Source organism: Pleurodeles waltl, chromosome 3_1 (genome assembly GCF_031143425.1).
Source record: "Pleurodeles waltl isolate 20211129_DDA chromosome 3_1, aPleWal1.hap1.20221129, whole genome shotgun sequence".
Classification (NCBI taxonomy): Eukaryota; Metazoa; Chordata; class Amphibia; order Caudata; family Salamandridae; genus Pleurodeles; species Pleurodeles waltl.
The window spans coordinates 186,565,824-186,588,253 of NC_090440.1; the positions used below are offsets into that span (position 1 = coordinate 186,565,824).

General features: G+C 44.8%; 1 protein-coding gene across 1 annotated transcript in view; it reads right to left on the reverse strand.

The window, feature by feature from the left end:
* The window catches only part of SCAMP2 (secretory carrier membrane protein 2), a 173,325-nt gene that overhangs the window by 87,972 nt on the left and 62,923 nt on the right, over window positions 1-22,430 (reverse strand). The window contains exons 2-4 of the mRNA XM_069222145.1: window positions 19,072-19,152; window positions 15,348-15,440; window positions 986-1,097 (exon numbers count right to left, since the gene is read on the reverse strand). Coding sequence (XP_069078246.1) covers window positions 986-1,097; window positions 15,348-15,440; window positions 19,072-19,152 — 286 coding nt within the window. The remainder of the gene's footprint in view (window positions 1-985; window positions 1,098-15,347; window positions 15,441-19,071; window positions 19,153-22,430) is intronic.

Sequence of the window (22,430 nt, forward strand, 5' to 3'; positions counted from 1 at the left end):
GATTGGGTTGGTTTGCACAGACTGGTTAGTGGGGGTAGACACAAATTAATTAAGATATGAAAACACTTGATACTTCTATAAAAGAGCCCGCCATGAAAACAAACACACCTGAAAGGAGAAAGTCTTTACAATGGACAGCAACAAATTGCTTCCCCTATAAAAGGGTGCAAACAAGTATCGGATTAAATATTTAGCATGACTACATTGGTGTAGGCTTCTGGAAATGTATAAACTGATTGGCCAGAAATTCAAGCTATAAATTTCAATGATCAATTGACCATTTTACCATGTTCCTACAATAAGCTCAACTAACGCAATCAGCATTGAATATACTTTTAGGCTTGCTTGTTTTTTGTAAACCTGTCCTAAATCAAACACTATGTACAAGACACACGTTGCCAAATTATTAATGGATAAGCAAGTACACAATTGCATTTGAACAAACAAAGGGGGTTATTACAACTTTGGAGGAGGTGTTAATCCGTCCCAAAAGTGACGGTAAAGTGACAGATATACCACCAGCCGTATTACGAGTCCATTATATCCTATGGAACTCGTAATACGGCTGGTGGTATATCCGTCACATTTGGGACGGATTAACACCTCCTCCAAAGTTGTAATAACCCCCAAAATGTTTTTATAATGCATAACATTTACACCATTGACCCTTAGGTTAGAAACAGATGGTTCCCTTATTAGAGAGCCATGAGAAAATCTTACATGGCTTATCAGTTTCATGAGCAGCTTTCGGTATTGTCCTTTTAGATTAACTGAAGTGCAGCTCCACTCATATCGAACAAGGGACAACAAAAAGGTCACATTCTCATTCTCTTTCGAAACCGATACATACCATCAATTGCAGGACATGCACTCCACCCGTAGGTCCTCTTAACCTAACCGTAAGCCTTTGCAGCCCATGACAAACAAACCACAGGTCTTCCATGAAACCAGACTGTAGCAATTCTGTTTCTGGCTCAATACTCACCATTAACACCCATATTCTGCATCTCCCTTTCTTTCCTCTCTAGCTCAGCTGCTTTCTTCTCCAGCTCTTCCTGCTGCTGCAGCAAGCTGGCTTGAGCCGCGGCGGCCACTGACTGCAGATGAAAAAAGGTTTATTAGAAAAACCATCAGTCATAAAAAGAGGAATACTCACTATAAGATTGACGTATAAAGGGGCAAGCAGTGCTATGGATAGACACTTTAATACAGGGTGATCCATCAAAAGGAGGAAAAGATCTTTCAGGAGGCTCTTGCGAAACTACACTTTCCCAATAAGACACACAATGCGAACTGGGGCACATAGGGTTCTGAGAAAGTTAGAACAGGTCAATCTATTCTCTGTGTTGAAAAGGAGATGGGAAGGAGGTAATGAGGAGAACCAGAGATGCACAGTCCCTGGAAGTGACAGAGATCTAGACAAGCTGTAACAAAATGGTCAGTACAACTGCGCTACAAAAGAGCTCCAACAAGGCGGTGATAGAATATTATCATCCTATTGTGGGAAAGAAGCAGTTCAGGAGTAGCAGGGATGAAGCAAAGTTGGATACATAACTCATGTGGCCAGAAGAATGAAACAATGTTTCCTTGACCTAAGGCTACCTCAGTGTTTCACTGAACCAAGACTGAGTGAAAGGAATTGGAAGAGTGGCTGGAAAATTGTAATCTGATTGCATCTGTGTCATCCACCCTGGCCCAAAAGCATGGTCGCTTTTATATACTGCTAAGTATTAAGCACTCGCTGTTAAAATCAGTATGCTGCCTGAAGGTCACAAGTTCAAATCCCAACTGGGCAGAACCATCCCTTAATCCTTACAAGGGTCGGTTTAAGGAATGCCTATAATTTACGCATCATATAAAAAGGATCTACTATTGTTAGAATATGGACTACACATTTAGAAGGCGCAGAATTTAAGTCTATTTAAATGATTGTGCAATGTGTTGATTTCAAACTAGCGTGCTTTTGACATCGTTAGGTTGAGCATAGCAGCGTGCAAGCGCCGCTTTTTCTAGACATGTTGGTATGTATCTGTGCTTTTAACTACGCCCACCACTATCACTCGTTCATGGGTTTGCCTTTCAAAAATCCTTCATTTTTGTTGGAAAATGCTTTAAGTTTCTCCCTCCTTAGGGTGGTTTTGTTACCGCCTTGGCCATCAACCATGTTACATGGATAATTGCCCTTCTGCCGATAACTTTGACTGCGAGCCAACTTCTTTTTCTTTTTGTCTCTCTCCTTTCGCGCTCACGGGAGTGCTTTCAATTGGCTTGCTTATGTCAACTGTTTTACTTTTTATTTTCAGTTTATGTGACAAGAAAAGTCCAGTTAGGAATTTGCAACACTAATAGCTCTAACTTAAGCAAACACTAGACCCATTACATTGCAAATGCCTGTTAATAACTGAGATTTCTGTGGACTAATGTGACCAGAGAACTTGACAGTTACAATATTCTTTCTGTGTTTCTTGCTGTGGACAAGACAACAATGAAATGTGGGATTTAGCATTTCTGTTCAGAATGAACCATAAGCATGATCACGGACTCTACCTTATCTGTGACTCTGTTTCTATGGATGATGTTGGAGGCAGTCCACTCCTAAATTGTGATCAAGTAGGGGTATGTCTTCTGCCACAAAAAATGTGTAGCAGAACCAAGTCAATTTGGGCCCATCCTAAGAACTAAAGCATTTATCAAGAAAGGCAAATTCAAATTCTCACTAGGGATGATTGCCTGCTGCATCTGAAATTTATGAATTTAGGTCTTATGTAATCCCATACGTCTGCTGTCAAAGTTCTAAAGGAGCAAATGAGCAGTCTGCTGGGGGTATTAAAAAAAAAAAAAGACCTAAATATACACATCAAAGCGTTGTGTGGAATTCACCGTATAACCGCTTTCCAAAGAATACACATGCTTGCAATTTCTCTCATTTTTGGATGTTTTAAAAATCGGTGAATGCTTTATGATATGACATAGGCTCTTGTGGAGGGGCATTAGCTACCTTTGTTTATACTGGATGTGTGGGATACAGGACATGGTGACCAAGAACAGCCACACCCATAACACATACATAAAGTTACTTGAGTATTCATACTAACCCTCTTCAGATACAATGGCTAACATTGTAAAGCAAAGGTGGATCTGTGAATGAGTGGCAGGCACCCCTTCTGAACTTGGGAGCCTGATCAATCAGGTGAGGAGGTATGTCAAATGCTCCCATATCTCACATCTTTTGCTTACAATATTAGGGGCTGAGGATAAGACATTTAGATATGGGAGCAAATACAGCTCTCTGATCAAATTTTGGGCAAAAGTACACATTTTGTGAATGAGCAGGAGCTCTGTTGGTGAAATGGGGAAGCAGATCCTTTATCTGAAATTGAAATAGAAATTATTTTTTGTACCACTACTTCAGTAATCTGAAGTCTGCTATAGATGGTCACAGTTAACGTACTCCTGTTCTCTAGTGTAAAGGATAACAAAAGTCTTAGAAACAAGAGTAAAGAAAGTCCCTTCTCAGTGGTAATAGATAGTCCTCTGTCAAAAGAGTGACAAAAAGATGTCCCAATCTAGAACTCAGTGGGTAACCAAGAGCAGGAATTGATGAAGTCATTTAAGCAAATAACATAGGGAGCTCCAACGGAAAATGGATGGGCGCAGTGAGCAGGCTCTATTGAGTGACTGGTACTGTGCTGTTTTAATTCCGATGTGATGAAGGGTCCTCATGGGCTACAAGATATGAGCAGCCCCAAAGCCTGCACCAAATACAAAAAGCTACAAAGGCTGCACTAACCACAAAAGCCACCAAAGCTGCACTTTGTTACTACACAAATTAAATGAGCAGCACAGCCTTATGGGTATTCCAGATCAACCTTTAAATAGGGATGAGGCTTTTAAATTGCCTTCGTTTCTTTTTTTCTGGTCAGTGAGGTTCTAGGGCAAAGGGAATTAATTCAAAAAGAACATTTACAGATTGTGCTGTGAAGGATGGCAGCATGTCAGCCCTGAACCCTCTGCATGCATTTAAGTACAAGAGCTTGAGGCCAATAGCTGAAAGCCACTTTTACCACACGGAGTAGGAACAGCAGAGTAAATGCTGTGCAAGCTTCTGTCCCCACAGAACGGGCAGAACATGGGCTGCAGCAGTGGCACTTTCCTGGAGAGCGCTTTCCCTTCCCTACCTCTCAACCCCATGTACACTGCAGGTATAAACAGCAGACTTTGACTGAATCAGCCAGTGCAAATCGATGCCAGTGCAGGTCATTCCAAAAGGACGCAGCAGGCTTTTTTGTGTTATTGTGTAAATGAGTTGAAAGATTTCTGTCTGACCTCATGCTGTTATCCTAGTGACTAACTCTACTTCAGTGGTGTGAGCAAGAAGGGGGCTCACAGAGTTCAACAGATGCAGCACGGTTAGGAAGCCAGATACGGACCCCTTTTTTCAAAACAGGCCACCAATTTTTTTTGCTTTTCCTTCCATTTCTCCCAGGGCTGAAACAGCAATCACTGCAATAAAATTAATCAACATACAAGTGTGGAGGCACCTGGCCTTGATGCCCAGAGCAGACTCCTTGGCTTGATCAAACGCAGAATAAAAATGCACATGAAATATTTGAAGTATAGCCCCTCATCCTAAACTAATTTAGACATCGGCAAGGAGCCTTGTCCACAGACACTGTCCCATGATTTCTTCCTGACCACTGATCTACGAGTGAAATCATGTGATTTTGGGGTTATTGGAAGAATGCTACTGGATGGCCGGTGCAGATATGGCGTAAGTATTGGAAGCAATTTGCATTCATTAGGGATATCATTTTCGGGAGAAGGCTTCGAATCACTGGCAAGCAACAGTGGTTCCCAACATTTTGACTTCTGTGGAACCCCAATTTATCATTACTGGAACCTGGGGACCCCCACTGAATCATTATTGGAATTCAGGGATCTCCCACGGAGTCATTACTGGAAACCGGGGACCCCGGCCTAAACATTGCTGATGATGTGAACTGCAAAACAATGTACAAAAAAAATCAGAAACAAGCATTCATCAAACAGATACACAAATGATAACATTTTATTTGTTTTACAAACAAATATAAATAAAAAATAACTTTTAGTAAGAATGTTGGACCTTCTCTAAATTCAATTGAAGCCACACATCGTCCATACTATATTCTGTTTGATGCATGTGCACTGCTCTCAATCAATCTGAGGATTCTTATTAAATTTTTAGCTTCCAATTCCAAATTTCTTGACAGTTACAGCACGTTTCAACATTTTCAGTTGTACATTTAGCCACTTTATTTGTATACACTTTATTAATCTGTTAATATTTAATTTTTTAAGCAGTCACAGACCGACTGAAGCAGCTTTGCAGACCCCCAAGGATCCCCAGACCAGTAGCATACAATATTTGGCTATCAAGATCTAGCCCACTAAAGTAAGACATTAGAATAATTTCCATTGGCCAAAGACGAATTTATGACCAAATACATTTCTAAATGTCCCATAAGTCACTAACTTTCCAAAAAGTAAACTCGGCTGTGTAACTCCATAAAATATAATTTTTCTGTCATGTTATCATTAAACTACATTCATATCAACAAATGTCACAGGTGATTTCAGGATCCAGTGGGGTGGCAGTACTCCTCCACATGTCTTTTCCCATAGCAGTAGGGCTGGTCGAGTCAGACTGACTTGGCAGCTATGTCCGGATATGATATTCAACACAAGGGCATAGCTAGTCCCATCTCTCAGTCTTTGTCTCCACAACTTGATGATACCCTCAAACACCTTAGCTACCCTCCTGTTACACACAGTTTCGGGCACGCTCATAACTAGGGGGGATTTCAATGCAGAGGACCGTGGTATAAGGCAAGGGTAAGAGGAGGAAGAGAACTGAAAACATGGTCACCCCGGTACGCAACTGAGAACTGGAACACAGATAATGTCACTTCTTAAAGCATTTGAGGTCACAAAGTCTCAACTGAAAAGCCTTGCTATGGACGCTCTATGGATGTTCTCACAAAGCTGGCGGCACAAACAGAGGGATAAAAAGGGCACATTGGTATATTGGTTGGCACCAAAAGAACAGGCCACTAGAATAACAAAATATACAAGACCCAAAGAATCGGATGGGGACTGATGATAGCACCATCTCAGAACTTTGTCACATACTATAAAAGTCTCTATGCCCGGCTTCCCGTCTTAGAGATGGACCGCATAAGCCCACCGATTACTGACCTTCCTGTTAGGAGGCTGCAGGCCTCTGACCGTGAAGCCTTAGACCAACCCATCACAATTCAAGAAATAAGTGAGATTATCGGGGAGTTGCAATCCAGGAAAATACAGAGACCAAACAGCTTCCTGACTGAGTTTTACAAACGGTTCACTCCTGCTCAACCCCCTGCAAAATGCTTGCACTGTTCAACAAAGCCATTATAAACTGTCAACAGCTGTGAGACTTGTGTGAAGCCACTGTAGTAATGATTCCAAAACTGGGGCAGTCCCACACGTCTGCTGTTCATAAACACCCATATCCCTGCTTAATACAGCGATCATGATCTTGATGAAAATTCTCACAGGCACACTGGTTAAAGTAAGACGAACCCTGGATCAGATGCTTACAGCTACCCTTGCCAGACACCAGGAACTCGAAGGCCAATTAGTATTGGTCCTCCTGTACTCTGAAAAGGCATGCATTTATCAACTGATAATTTCTGTTTCAAGTCTTAACCAAAATGGATTTTGGTCCCTCATTTCTGGCCTGTGTCAGGATTCTCCAATCAGAACCTTGGGCACAGTCAGGGCTACTTGGGTGATGTATGAACTCTTCCCCATTTAGAGAGGCACCAAACCGGGATGCCCCATCTCCCCTTATCGTTTGCCTTACCCAGCATGCCACAGGCGGAATAGATTAGGAAAGTCAAACCGGTGTGGGTCTTTCCTTACAGGGACTTGGTGGAAGACTGCATATCTCTATATGTGGACACTGTTCTGCTCTTTGTGCTATACACTCTTGTAACAGGCCATCACATCATGAAAATGCTTGAAACTTTTGGCAAAGCCTCAAGACTTACAGTAAACTAGGAGAATTCGATTCTGGTTCCAATTAGGGGAGAGGCAAACAATAAGCAAACTCTACCAGCTTCCAATCTGTACAGACAAGTTCAAATATCTATGGACACTTATCTACCTGTCCTCACTCACATGCTGAGAGACCAACATAAATCCCTTGTTTGAGAAGATGAATCAAGATTTGAGAAGGTAGTCGATTCTCTCACTATCAATCCTAAGCAGGACTCCCTTCTACAAAATAATTGCTGTTCCACGGTTGCTATACAAACATATAGAATTTTACACCCAAGGTGCTAACCCAGACTTTCTACAGAATTTGTGCCTCATTCTGGGACTTCCTGTGGGTAGGTAGGCAGCCTAGGGTATCCTTATTAAAATGCACTGTACCTCTTATGAAGGAGGCTCAGGTTCCCCAAACATTCAGTTTTATTAATGGGAAACTCACATGATCGTGATCAATGACTGTCTTTTTGGAGAAAGAGATGAACAGCCCACCCGTTAGCGCTAGACTCGTTCAGAGGACAGAAGGCCCCATTTACTCTACAACTCCAAGATCCATGCATCGCTACCCAAGACTATGAAAACAACACTGCTGGCTTGGCAGCACACTTTGAGACACACTAGTTGGCACACAAAACTCACTAATAAACCCTATGTCTGTAGATAACTGAGTTCCATGTCCAACCAGGGTCCTAGAGTTCAAAAGGTTGAGACTAAATAGGCCTCTCTAAGTTGGTGGACGTTTGAAAGGGTAGCCATATGAGGTGTTTTGAGGAGCTTAGGAAAGAATTTATGCTGCACATATCTCCATTATTCCAATTCTTGCAATTGAGACAAATACATGAGCTGCTTTGGGACCTTCTAGAATCCCTTCCTGAATCTAAACCACTGGAGGCCAAGCAGGGGTTAGAACCCCTAGGCAACTGAGGCAAATTAAGAATTTACTGTTCCCTTATAGCTAACACAAACCATCTTTTGGGCATCTTACGAGCCAAATGACAGGAGGGGCTTTGGATGAAGCTTATGGAGGGAAGCCAGATTCCATTCAACTACCTCCACAGGGTCTATTACACTGCCGAGAGGCTCTGGAAAAAGGGGATCAGACAAACTCCCACATGTACCACCTGTATGATGATGATAGGCATGCTCTTTCACATGGTATGGAAATTCCCAGTCATCCAACAATCCTGGTCTCTTGGTCACTGGTAGTCATATTGGGCAGACCTTAAATCCAAGTTGTCCTTTGGGTTTGCTTGTGGAATGGGAGGACTCGAACAGCAGCAGTTTTTTCCACAGATTTGGTTTGGGTGCTGGCTAAGAAGGGCATAGCTTGTGGGTGAAGCCCCAGGGAGGCTCTGCCTCTCCAAGAGAGAGTACTTTTTTTTTTTTTTTTTTTTAAAGAGCTTTTGCACAAGTAATGTTTTTAAAATTTACCACTTCATGTTGCATCTGCCATCTTTGAAAGGAAAATAAAAACATAAAATGGCACTCACATCATTCCATATGTACACTGTAAAGAAATGGCTCCCTGTTGCAGTTACCCCCCACTTTTTGCCTGATACTGATGCTGACTTGACTGAGAAGTGTGCTGGGACCCTGCTAACCAGGCCCCAGCACCAGTGTTCTTTCACCTAAAATGTACAGTTGTTTCCACAATTGGCACAACCCTGGCACCCAGGTAAGTCCCTTGTAACTGGTACCCCTGGTACCAAGGGCCCTGATGCCAGGGAAGGTCTCTAAGGGCTGCAGCATGTCTTATGCCACCCTAGGGACCCCTCACTCAGCACAGACACACTGCTTGCCAGCTTGTGTGTGCTGGTGAGGACAAAACGAGTAAGTCGACATGGCACTCCCCTCAGGGTGCCATGCCAACCTCACACTGCCTGTGGCATAGGTAAGTCACCCCTCTAGCAGGCCTTACAGCCCTAAGGCAGGGTGCACTATACCACAGGTGAGGGCATAGGTGCATGAGCACTATGCCCCTACAGTGTCTAAGCAAAACCTTAGACATTGTAAGTGCAGGGTAGCCATAAGAATATATGGTCTGGGAGTCTGTCAAAAACGAACTCCACATCTCCATAATGGCTACACTGAATACTGGGAAGTTTAGTATCAAACTTCTCAGAATAATAAACCCACACTGATGCCAGTGTTGGATTTATTAAAAAATGCACACAGAGGGCATCTTAGAGATGCCCCCTGTATTTTACCCAATTGTTCAGTGTAGGCTGACTGGTTCCAGCAGCCTGCCACAACCGAGACATGTTGCTGGCCCCATGGGGAGAGTGCCTTTGTCACTCTGAGGCCAGTAACAAAGCCTGCACTGGGTGGAGATGCTAACACCTCCCCCAGGCAGGAGCGGTCACACCTGGCGGTGAGCCTCAAAGGCTCACCCCTTTGTGCCAGCACCGCAGGACACTCCAGCTAGTGAAGTTGCCCGCCCCCTCCGGCCACGGCCCCCACTTTTGGCGGCAAGGCCGGAGGAAATAATGAGAATAACAAGGAGGAGTCACTGGCCAGTCAGGACAGCCCCTAAGGTGTCCTGAGCTGAAGTGACTCTAACTTTTAGAAATCCTCCATCTTGCAGATGGAGGATTCCCCAATAGGATTAGGGATGTGACCCCCTCCCCTTGGGAGGAGGCACAAAGAGGGTGTACCCACCCTCAGGGCTAGTAGCCATTGGCTACTAACCCCCCAGACCTAAACACACCCTTAAATTTAGTATTTAAGGGCTTCCCTGAACCTAAGAATTTAGATTCCTGAAACTACAAGAAGAAGAAGACTGCCGAGCTGAAAAACCCCTGCAGAGGAAGAACAGAAGACACCAACTGCTTTGGACCCAGACTTACCGGCCTGTCTCCTGCCTTCCAAAGAAACCTGCTCCAGCTACGCTTTCCAAGGGACCAGCGACCTCTGAATTCTCTGAGGACTGCCCGACTTCAAGAAAGACAAGAAACTCCCGAGGACAGCGGCACTGCTCCAAAAGAACTGCAACTTTGTTTCAAGGAGCAGATTTAAAGACCCCTGCAACTCCCCGCAAGAAGCGTGAGACTTGCAACACTGCACCCGGCGACCCCGACTCGACTGGTGGAGAACCAACACCTCAGGGAGGACCCTCCGGCGACTCAGAGACCGTGAGTAGCCAAAGTTGTCCCCCCTGAACCCCCACAGCAACGCCTGCAGAGGGAATCCCGAGGCTCCCCCTGACCGCGACTGCCTGAACTCCATTTCCCGACGGCTGGAAAAGACCCTGCACCCGCAGCCCCCAGCACCTAAAGGAACGGAACTCCTGTGCAGGAGTGACCCCCCAGGAGGCCCTCTCCCTTGCCCAGGTGGTGGCTACCCCGAGGAGCCCCCCCCTTGCCTGCCTGCGACGCTGAAGAGATCCCTTGATCTCTCATTGATTTACATTGGAAACCCGACGCTTGTTTCTACACTGCACCCGGCCGCCCCAGTGCCGCTGAGGGTGTACCTTTTGTGTGAACTTGTGTCCCCCCCGGTGCCCTACAAAACCCCCCTGGTCTGCCCTCCGAAGACGCGGGTACTTACCTGCTAGCAGACCGGAACCGGGGTACCCCCTTCTCTCCATTGCAGCCTATGCGTTTTGGGCACCTCTTTGACCTCTGCACCTGACCGGCCCTGAGCTGCTGGTGTGGTAACTTTGGGGTTGCTCTGAACCCCCAACGGTGGGCTACCTTGGACCAAAAACTGAAACCTGTAAGTAACTTACTTACCTGTGAAAACTAACATTACTTTACCTCCCCCAGGAACTGTGAAAATTGCACTGTGTCCACTTTTAAAACAGCATATTGTGTTTTATGTGAAAAGTATACATGCTAATGAAATGATTCAAAGTTCCTAAAATACTTACCTGCAATACCTTTCAAATGAGATATTACATGTAAAATTTGAACCTGTGGTTCTTAAAATAAACTAAGAAAAGATATTTTTCTATAACAAAACCTATTGGCTGGATTTGTCTCTGAGTGTGTGTTCCTCATTTATTGCCTGTGTGTATGTACAATAAATGCTTAACACTACTCCTTTGATAAGCCTACTGCTCGACCACACTACCACAAAATAGAGCATTAGTATTCTCTTTTTGCCACTATCTTACCTCTAAGGGGAACCCTTGGACTCTGTGCATACTATTCCTTACTTTGAAATGGTGCATACAGAGCCAACTTCCTACATACACACATCATCATGCATGTGTGTGAATACGGCAGAATCGTCATGATGCGTATGCATGTCATCATGCCAATAGGTTAAAAAGGCTTTATCAGTACTTGTTAGATGTTTGGGCCACGAACGGAACGTGTCAGTGGCAGCACTAACGTCCCTCCACCTTAGACAGAACAGGTAAAACAGAGGCAGCAGTCAAAGTATTCTTAGGTATGCAGGATAAAGAATGCACAGGCACCAGGAGAGAAAGATTCCTTTATACACAGAACTTATGGGATAAGCAGCAGCAGCGTCAGACAGACACACACACAATCCATAGGCGGCAGCAGCATAGCAACCTTCTCTAACCCCTTGCTGATTTCTTTCACCATAAAAGATGGAACGATGCCAACTAACTGGCCCTCCTTCTAAGGTACCAGAGACCCTTAACCTTTCCCCGATGGATCACGTTTACCCAATTACTTTAAAAGACTCTTATTTTAAATAGTAAAGCACTAGTGGCACACTAAATATTCGTCTTAACGACTTTAAAACTGATCTTGCTGCTTCCATTAGTGTTTGTTGGGCTAACAGATGCCATTAATCACCCCTTAGTGTCAGGAACAGCCAGAGTCTCAAAAAACGTGGTTAAGAAAGCCACAGACCAATCCTAGGTATCTCCGCCTTCAACACAGAGAGCAGTTATTGTCATTAACAAAGTAGAATTATGTTGAAGTGGAATTTCCAGCAGCTCTCAGAATGGAATCTTGGATTACAGTCCTTTCAGAAATAGCCTTCGGAGGCTGGCTAAGGTATGGATTGTGTCACTGCTTATCTGTAGCCTTCAACACCGTCACGTATGCTATCATGCTGAGGTGACTAAAGGAATACAGCCTACAAAAATTAGCAGTGACTTGGATAGCATCATTCCTTAGAGAAAGATACATGGCGTGAGAAGGTCGAAATTTACAGTGGAGAAAGTGAAGAGCTCAGATTTATATGTTCTCATTATAACACAAACAAATAGTGAGCATAGCAAGTATGGAATTATATCATAAATGAATTCTGAAGAAAGATTTAGGATATATTAGCTTCCCACAAAAAGTCCAAGACATCATGGCACTTTTAACACCCAATATTGATAATGCAAAAAAAGTACACCTGGGTAATGCTAAAGGCCTATTAAGCGAAGTACACTACCTCCAAAATTCTGTTGCGCATTTACTGCTGAAATTGAAATTTCATGATCACATTACCCCCATCCAGCAAAAGACTGAACTTGTTACCAGTTGTAGAACTCACACAATTTAATGCACTGATAACAGTTTTCATTGTGGTCCTAGTTTTCAATGGCACAGTTGTTTCTGATACGAACTTGTGAGAAGTCTACGGTTACTACGGAAATCCATTCTTGTGATTCTTGCGTTTAAAAAAATGGCAATGTTGGCAACGCTTTTTCTGTCTGTGTGCCATCCGCTGTGGAATTCAATGCTGCAAATACTGAGCAAAGTGGAGACCTACAGAGCCTTCCGCCAACAGCTGAAATCATTTCTCTTTCAAGAAATATTCGCACCAGAACGATCCAAGAAAGCAGACTCTGCGTCCAACTCTACTGCTAGTTGTAACGAGACCACTTCTGCTGTGAAATTTGCACTCTATAGAAGCCCCTTACCAAACTTCCGTTATCAATATGCTTTTCTGTTGCTCCTGGACACACTTCTGTAGAAGACTTTACAATAACAAATAAAAAAAGTAAGGGCAGATGTGAATACTATCCCTTTGCAGCTACAGCAAGCCACTTGGGGAAAAACCCTATAGTGGAACTTGAGCATGAATGCCAACATTTTGAACAGGTAGGTTCCTTACACTACAAACATGAAGATGCTGCTGAACAGGTACAAACAGGAGGATGCTGCTGAACAGGTAGTTTCCGCTCTTTTGCCTAGGGCTTTTTTTGTAACAGGTCATCATGCAGTGGAATAAGATTTGTGGCTGTACAAGGAGTCGTAAACAGCAGTAACTACTTGTGCGCTCATCTCTTTTCCTAGAGCTCATGAAGACTCTACAGCTGTATTTATAGGTCGAAACACCATTCCTGGCATGGTCAAAACTTAGACCTGCTCAGCCGTTATACTACTTGCATGCCTTGTGCAGCACCCAAGGGGACTGATCAGGATGCAATTTTGTAAGGCTTTGGGTATCTAAATGCGTAACAGGTCTAGAAGGTTCTTCCTTTCAGCTGGTGTTATCCTAACTAGACACTGTAGAGTATGTGCCAATAAATGAAGGCACATTGAAGCTTTGCAGGATTTTTCTGTGTTATGCCACCTTTGTATCTCTGAGCGAGCAGAGCCCAGGAAGGCTGCTCCGAGGTAGTTGTTGTGTTTTATGCCCACATGAGTGCCTTAGCATGACGAGTATGCACATCTGATGAGATTCTTTTACCAAGCCTGTGGAAAATCTGCTTGTGCTGAGCATCCTTTGTCCAATACAAACAAGTATACTGGTTTTATTGCCTATGAAGGAGATGCTTACTCTATGTTTTTGTCTTCATAGTTAAGTCCTGAAACTCAAGAGAGTAGATTTGATTTTAGTTCAGAACATGTGGGACATAGTACTTAAGAGCTAAACATTTTTGACACAATCTACAACGGTCACCTGAGGAAACTTGTGACTGAAACGTCAGAAGTCCCTGCAGCAGACAACGATAGGTATGCATATGGGAAAAAGGACCGAAGCAAACATAAGAGCAAAAAGAAAAAAAATATAAAGGAAAAAATGTATCCAATGTTGTTGCTGCCGAGAGAGAGATCTGAGCCCTGGGATCAAGCAGAGATGTAACTGCACATAATCATTCTTATCCAGGACTTCAAATTATTTTAATAGTGGGCAAAATGTGCCCTAGTGTCTAGTACATTGGCTTAATGGTACCAAATATCTCAAAAAGGCACACGGGCCAGCCTAATGGTACCAAGGGTCTCAGGGCTGCCTCTTGCGGCAAAGGAATATGAACTACATAGTAGCTGCAAGCACTTAACCTACTAAAGCAATACTTTTGTAACGTAATGCTGGCTTTGAGGGGAAGGGTCTTCTTGCTATGCTCGGGATACATCTTTAATATACTCTAAGCCTGTACCACAGACATCTGTGCCTCCTACTGCTACACACACATCTAGGTCAAAATGAGGTGAGACAGCCCTCAACATGCAAACAATTGTCTCAGAAAAAAAACATTTGTTTTCATCCCTAAAATGTTTTAGATGCACGTGTGTATAAGATTTGTGATGCGACACTGATAAGTGTTAATAATTTTTCAAGGTCAATAGTACATATTTGAACAATACGTTTTATATATACTTACAGAACCCTTTTCCCAGCCCTAAAAATCCCTTCCTAGCCCTCACCTCTACCTTGAACCCCTAAAACTACTAACCCCAAACACATACCAGCTACCATACCTGAACCCTAAAATCTCTTTACCTCCTATTATCCTTACCCATCCCTGAACCCTAAAACTGCTTTACATAACCCTCCACCCATATCGATCGTTGAACCTTGAAAAAACCCTTACCACCATGTGCCCCTAAACAATCCCTGCAATCCAAGAACCCCTTTATCTATCCCTGAACCCTAGATTTTTTTAAAGTGACAAATAGTTTAGTTGTGTGTACGTACAAATATATGTTTATGTATACAGAAATATATACATACACTTGTAAATATATACACACGTGAACAAGTTATGTCATTTAAAAAAAAAAAATTAAATAACTTACCCTATGTGGTAAAGTGCCACATTATAAAGCACCTAAAATGACTTGCATGGTACTTACCTGCGTGGTAAAGTCTGCTCCGGCAAAGGTACCACGTGGTAAAGGCAACACACCCTTTCTAATATTAACCAAGGAATTCCCCCACCAACCTAAGGCGCCAACCCAACTGACATAGCAAGCACGCAAGTGGTTAGACAATTGCAGCTCTCTGTCCACTTAGGAGGTGGGAAGATGATGCAGAATAATACAGTCAACTCCCTCCAAAGGCGCTCCAATGGTGGTCAGTTGTGCACAAACCCATTTGTTTACCAAAAAAAAAAAAAAGGGGTGGTGGTGTACCTGCGGGCTGGGCTCCACAGACGGCTGAAGTACGGCAGGCTGAGAAGGAGCATTGGGCTGGTTTGCCGGGATAGTAGTCTGTGCCGGATTGGTCTGAAAAAGCAAAGATACACAAACATTGGCGAACCATTCTACTTTTTTTTTTTTTTTTTTTTTTTAATTGGGTTCCTTTTTGGGTTACATCATCGGAGGTAGGGATATTCTTTGTGGAGTATGTCATACAGCACACTGGGGATAATGGATGTCTTTTAATTAGAGTCTATGAACAAGCATTGGCAAGGCCAAAAGGTATTGCCTATGCAAGAGCTGTTGGGCTTTGCCTATGTGTTTTAGCCATGTTGTACACCAGGGTGGTTGCTGTTCAGCATGAGTAAAAGTTAGTGGAGTAGAGGAGAATGGTTTGGAGCGTCAGAGTGGAATGGCAAATAGTGGAATAGAGTCTTGTAGAGTGGAGTGGCAAAGGGTTGTGTATTGTAGTGGCATAGTGTAGAGTTGCAGAGGGGTGGCATATACTGGAGTGACAAAGTGGACTGGTGTACCATGTATTGGTGTAAAGTGTTGCACACGGTGGTGGCACTGAATTCACTGGTGTACAATGCAGCGGTGTAGATCAGAGTGGTGCATAATAGAGTAAGAGTGGTTCTGAGTCCAGTGGCTCAGAGAAGAGTGGTGCAGTGGAGTGAAGTTGAGAGGCATAGAGTGCAGTGGCATAAAGTGGTGGAGAGTAGAGTATAGCGCCATACAGTGCAGTGGCACAGAGAGGACTGATGCAGAAGGCAATGGCACAGAGCAGAGTCGAGTGGCAGAGTGCAGTGGCATAACGTGGTGGAAAGTACAGTAGAAGCTTGGTGCAAAGAAGAGTATAGTGCCATACGGTGACGTGGAATAGAGTGAAGTGGGGTACAGTGGAGTGGCACAGTGTGGAATGGCGCAGAGTGGAGTTGAGTGTCAGAGTGTAGTGGTGTAAAATGGTGGAGAGTAGAACTGTTGTGTTCAGCACAGTGCCATTCAGTGCAGTGGCATAGAGGGCAGTGGGACAGAGTAGGTGGCAGTGGCGTAAAGGGGCTGTCAGTAGAGTAGAAGCATGGTGCAGAGTCTAGTGCCATACAGTGAGGTGGCATGGAGTGGCATAGAGTGGAGTTGCATGGAGTGGTGGAGAGTAGAGTAGAAGCATAGGGCAGCGTATAGTGCCATATAGTACAGTGGCATAGAGTGCAGTGGCACAGAGGGGAGGGGATTAGGGTATGAGTGGAGTGGGAAGAGTTAATTAGTGCATAGTACAGTGTGTAGTGTTCAGTGGCGGGTGAGCAGAGTTGCAGAGGAGTGTGTCAGATTGCAGTGGAGAAGAGTGGAGTACAGTGGAGTAAAGGGCGGCGGCGAGGAGTACAGTGAGGCAGAGTACAGTGCAGTGGCATAAAGTACAGTGAGTGCAGTTGTGGAGAGTACACTGGTGTAAAGTGCAGTGGGTAAGAGTAGAGTGTTGTAGAGTGCAGTGGCATAGAGTAGATTGTTTCAGAGCAGAGCGAAGTGGCAGAGTGGAATGGTGCAGGGTGGAGTGCAGTTGCATAAACTGGCATAAGTGTAATGGTAGAGTAAAATGGTGTGGTGTAGAGTAGAGTGGCGTACAGTGGACTGGTGTAGAGTAGGGGGTATAGAGTTGAGTGTTACAGAGTAAAGTGCATTGGCGTACAGTGCAGTGGCACAGAGTGTCGGAGTATAGCAGCGTAGAGTGGAGTTGTGCATAGCAGATTGGTGTGGCATAGACTGGAGTGGTGTAGAGTACAGTGGCGGAAAGTGCAGTGGTGTAGAGTGGCGAAGAGGGCAGTGGTGTAAAGTAGAGTGGTACAGAGAAAATTGATGTGGCCTATTCTGGAGTGGTGGTGTGGTAGAACACTGCCATTACAAACAACACATTTGCAATTGAAATGACCATTACATTTGCACAGACATAGCTTTACTAATAAATTTATACAGTGCACAGACGACAATATGTGGAAATTGCATCACCTAGGGTAATGATTTGTTTTGACCATATTAAAGTATTTGTTTCCAGCACCCCAGAAATAACACACAATGTGCTAAATTGTGTTTCTAATTCGCATATATTCTGAAATACTTACACAGTTCATTTAAATGTTGTTGTGTGCTAGGAAAAAAAAAACTCTTTCCTACCCCCAGTATACAGCAATATTGTCACATAAATCCTCTCACTATGAAGTCCGAGAAAGAAAAGTAAACATGCGTCCTTGGAAGACAGCGCATGACATTTGACCTCAGCCTATGAATGCACAGCAAACGTGACAAGAAAAGATCTCGATTTACAAGCCTGTTTCCAGAAATGGAGAAGTCAGAAGGATACTGCAAAAATAAGGTTTTGGCAAGGGAAGGACAGAACTCAAGCTGGACAGCCTAAAACAAGCAAAGGCAGCGAATGGAAAGCAAGGTAAATGTGAGTTACATACCACAATGCCAATGGCAAGCAACAGGGGGAATGCATTCCTAGGTCAACTTTCTGTATGTCCCAAAGATGTCTTTAGAAAACCAGACAGCTGCACTGACTGGTAGGCTGCAACCTAAAAAGAGGCAGCATGACACAGTCGGCTTACCTTCTGAAGGTGTAATAGACAGAATCATTTTTAAGGCAAGAAAATGAGTGAGAAAGGTGGAGTAGGAAGCCCAATAAAGTGTTCACATGCATTCCAGTGAGTGCTACACTGGACACAACATACTGAAAGTGCAAAGAGTGCCCATTTCACTATAGCAGGGTAGGCCAAAGAGAGGGGAGAAGAAAGTGTGTGGGGGGGCTGTGAGAGGGGGAGAAGTGAGTGAGGGGAAGAGAGATAAAGAGAAAAGAGGGAGTCGGGCATTAAGAGCGAATGTTTGTGTATGTGTGAAATTGTGTGGTACTCACATTAGTGCAGGGGATTAGGGTAGTGAAGATGATGGAAATGTATTGCTGAGTGGCACAGACTATGCTGAAGAAACACCATGTTGGCTAGGGGTAGTGGGGTGGAGTGGGGGTATATAAAGCAGGAACGTACAGGTTCTGAAACAGGAGTTACCAATATTTTCCCTCTATGCTGCCAGCTATCTCTTTAAGAGCTTCAAGAATGAATGTGCGGTGAGTCTAGTGGACAGTACGTGTCCAAGAGTAAAGCTTAGACAGGATCACACCCCAGATCAGGTCACATCCTTACAAATGGTGTGGCCTCCATCGAGTCTGTCTTCCAATTATGCAAGTCTGAAGCACTAGGCTGTAGATAGCAAGAATGCAAGGCTACTCCGAAATACTCCGGGGTAATGAAAAGATGAAGTGGAGGGGGATGGAGGGGGTCACAAGTGGAAACCCTAGGGTGTTCCATGCAAGGTTTTAGGAGGGGTGGTGGATTGTCATATGTAAAGATGAGTGAAGTTTATATGCAAGGACGAGAAAGTTCTATGTAGTGTACGGATGCTGGAGGTCTCAAATTTAAACTGCAAGGGGTGCTCAATAGATAAAGTTAGAGGGAGAGGTGGATGCAGAATGGAGGGGGGAGTTGGAAAATGGGTACTGCAGAACAACCGTGAGTGCTGAATCCAAGAGCAGTGACCGAAGACACAATGTTGAGCTGCAGTACAATTTCGGATCCATGAACGAGATGAGGAGGCTCTCAAAGGAAATACAGAAGCCCAACCTAAACAATTAAACCTCAGCTATAGGAGGTTTTAGGTATGGGTCACCTACCAGTCGTGCATTCTCAGAGAAGGGATTAAACTCTTCCAATGTCCCCTGAGCCGGATTGGTCAGCTGTGTCACAGAGGGATCCTGCAGAAGAGAAAATACAAATAGGATCATGAAGCCAAGTGGGAGATTGATAAATTCCGAGGCACATCTTCTATAACACTTATTAGTGATGGTGAAACGGTCGTATCACGATACACAAATAGAATCAGCATCCAGGACAGGTGCATAAACATGCTACATTTCAGCAATCAATGAGGGGGAGAGGCTAAAAACATTTAAATGCCATGGATGAACTTCCACCAAAACCTAATCAGGAGACCTGCTCAAATGGAAATCGAAGGCTCTTTAAAAGCACCCAGTCTGACCTTGTCTCATCACTTATCCCTCTTATGCAGGCCGCAGTCAAGACTTTGAGAAGGAGTTGGTTTAAGAATATGCAAACAAAGAACACATCTAACAGCAACAGTGTTAACAATAACTTAAACATACAAAGAAGAGCATTAGCTACTCAACTACAAAAAGCCTGGCATAAACAAAGGAAAAGTGAAGTTAAAAAGATTTCAAATCAAGTCAAGAGTGCCTCCATTTATCATTTACACCTTTGGACTAAACAAACGTCTTTGAGAAAAAGGTAATTAGCTGATAAAAAAAAATGGCTTACCTATAAGTCTTTTTAGCTTGAGCTTAGTAAAACAATGTATACAATGACTATCAAAATAAAGGAAGTGCACCAGGCCCTGGTGTAAGGAAATGCCTCCTTGGCATGGTTACCCCCTGACTTTTTGCCTTTGCTGATGCTATGTTTTGAATTGAAAGTGTGCTGAGGCCTGCTAACCAGGCCCCAGCACCAGTGTTCTTTCCCTAACCTGTACTTTTTATTCCACAATTGGCACACCCTGGCATCCAGGTAAGTCCCTTGTAACTGGTACCCCTGGTACCAAGGGCCCTGATGCCAGGGAAGGTCTCGAAGGGCTGCAGCATATCTTATGCCACCCTGGGGACCCCTCACTCAGCACAGACACACTGCTTGCCAGCTTGTGTGTGCTGGTGAGAACAAAACGAGTAAGTCGACATGGCACTCCCCTCAGGGTGCCATGGCAACCTCACACTGCCTATACAGTATAGATAAGTCACCCCTCTAGTAGGCCTTACAGCCCTAAGGCAGGGTGCACTATACCATAGGTGAGGGCACCAGTACATGAGTACTGTGCCCCTACAGTGTCTAAGCCAAACCTTAGACATTGTAAGTGCAGGGTAGCCATAAGAGTATATGGTCTGGGAGTCTGTCAAACACGGACTCCACAGCACCATAATGGCTACACTGAAAACTGTGAAGTTTGGTATCAAACTTCTCAGCACAATAAATGCACACTGACGCCAGTGTACATTTTATTGTGAAATACACCCCAGAGGGCACCTTAGAGGTGCCCCCTGAAACCTTAACCGACTATCTGTGTAGGCTGACTGGTTCCAGCAGCCTGCCACAACCGAGACATGTTGCTGGCCCCATGGGGAGAGTGCCTTTGTCACTCTGAGGCCAGTAACAAAGCCTGCACTGGGTGGAGATGCTAACACCTCCCCCAGGCACGAGCTGTCACACCTGGCGGTGAGCCTCAAAGGCTCACCCCTTTGTGCCAGTACCACAGGATACTCCAGCTAGTGGAGTTGCTCGCCCCCTCCGGCCACGGCCCCCACTTTTGGCGGCAAGGCCGGAGGAAATAATGAGAATAACAAGGAGGAGTCACTGGCCAGTCAGGACAGCCCCTAAGGTGTCCTGAGCTGAAGTGACTCTAACTTTTAGAAATCCTCCATCTTGCAGATGGAGGATTCCCCAATAGGATTAGGGATGTGACCCCCTCCCCTTGGGAGGAGGCACAAAGAGGGTGTACCCACCCTCAAGGGCTAGTAGCCATTGGCTACTAACCCCCCAGGCCTAAACACGCCCTTAAATTTAGTATTTAAGGGCTCCCCTGAACCTAAGAATTTAGATTCCTGAAACTACAAGAAGAAGAAGACTGCTGAGCTGAAAAACCCCTGCAGAGGAAGAACAGAAGACACCAACTGCTTTGGCCCCAGTCCTACCGGCCTGTCTCCTGCCTTCCAAAGAACCCTGCTCCAGCGACGCGTTCCAAGGGACCAGCGACCTCTGAATCCTCGGAGGACTGCCCTGCTTCAAGAAAGACAAGAAACTCCCGAGGGCAGCGGCACTGCTCCAAAAGAACTGCAACTTTGTTTCAAGGAGCAGATTTAAAGACCCCTGCAACTCCCCGCAAGAAGCGTGAGACTTGCAACACTGCACCCGGCGACCCCGACTCGACTGGTGGGGAACCAACACCTCAGGGAGGACCCTCCGGCGACTCCGAGACCGTGAGTAACCAAAGTTGTCCCCCCTGATCCCCCACAGCGACGCCTGCAGAGGGAATCCCGAGGCTCCCCCTGACCGAGACTGCCTGAACTCCATTTCCCGACGGCTGGAAAAGACCCTGCACCCGCAGCCCCCAGCACCTAAAGGAACGGAACTCCTGTGCAGGAGTGACCCCCAGGAGGCCCTCTCCCTTGCCCAGGTGGTGGCTACCCCGAGGAGCCCCCCCCTTGCCTGCCTGCACCGCTGAAGAGATCCCTTGGTCTCTCATTGAAAACCCGACGCGTGTTTGCACACTGCACCCGGCCGCCCCCGCGCTGTTGAGGGTGTACTTTTTGTGCTGACTTGTGTCCCCCCCGGTGCCCTACAAAATCCCCCTGGTCTGCCCTCCGAAGACGCGGGTACTTACCTGCTGGCCGACCGGAACCGGGGCACCCCCTTCTCTCCATTGAAGCCTATGCGTTTTGGGCACCTCTTTGACCTCTGCACCTGACCGGCCCTGAGCTGCTGGTGTGGTAACTTTGGGGTTGCTCTGAACCCCCAACGGTGGGCTACCTTGGACCAAAAACTGAAACCTGTAAGTGACTTACTTACCTGTGAAAACTAACATTACTTTACCTCCCCCAGGAACTGTGAAAATTGCACTAAGTGTCCACTTTTAAACCAGCTTATTGTGTTTTATGTAAAAAGTATACATGCTAATGTAATGATTCAAAGTTCCTAAAGTACTTACCTGCAATACCTTTCAAATGAGATATTACATGTAGAAATTGAACCTGTGGTTCTTAAAATAAACTAAGAAAAGAGATTTTTCTATAACAAAACCTATTGGCTGGATTTGTCTCTGAGTGTGTGTTCCTCATTTATTGCCTGTGTGTATGTACAACAAATGCTTAACACTACTCCTTTGATAAGCCTACTGCTCGACCACACTACCACAAAATAGAGCATTAGTATTATCTCTTTTTGCCACTATCTTACCTCTAAGGGGAACCCT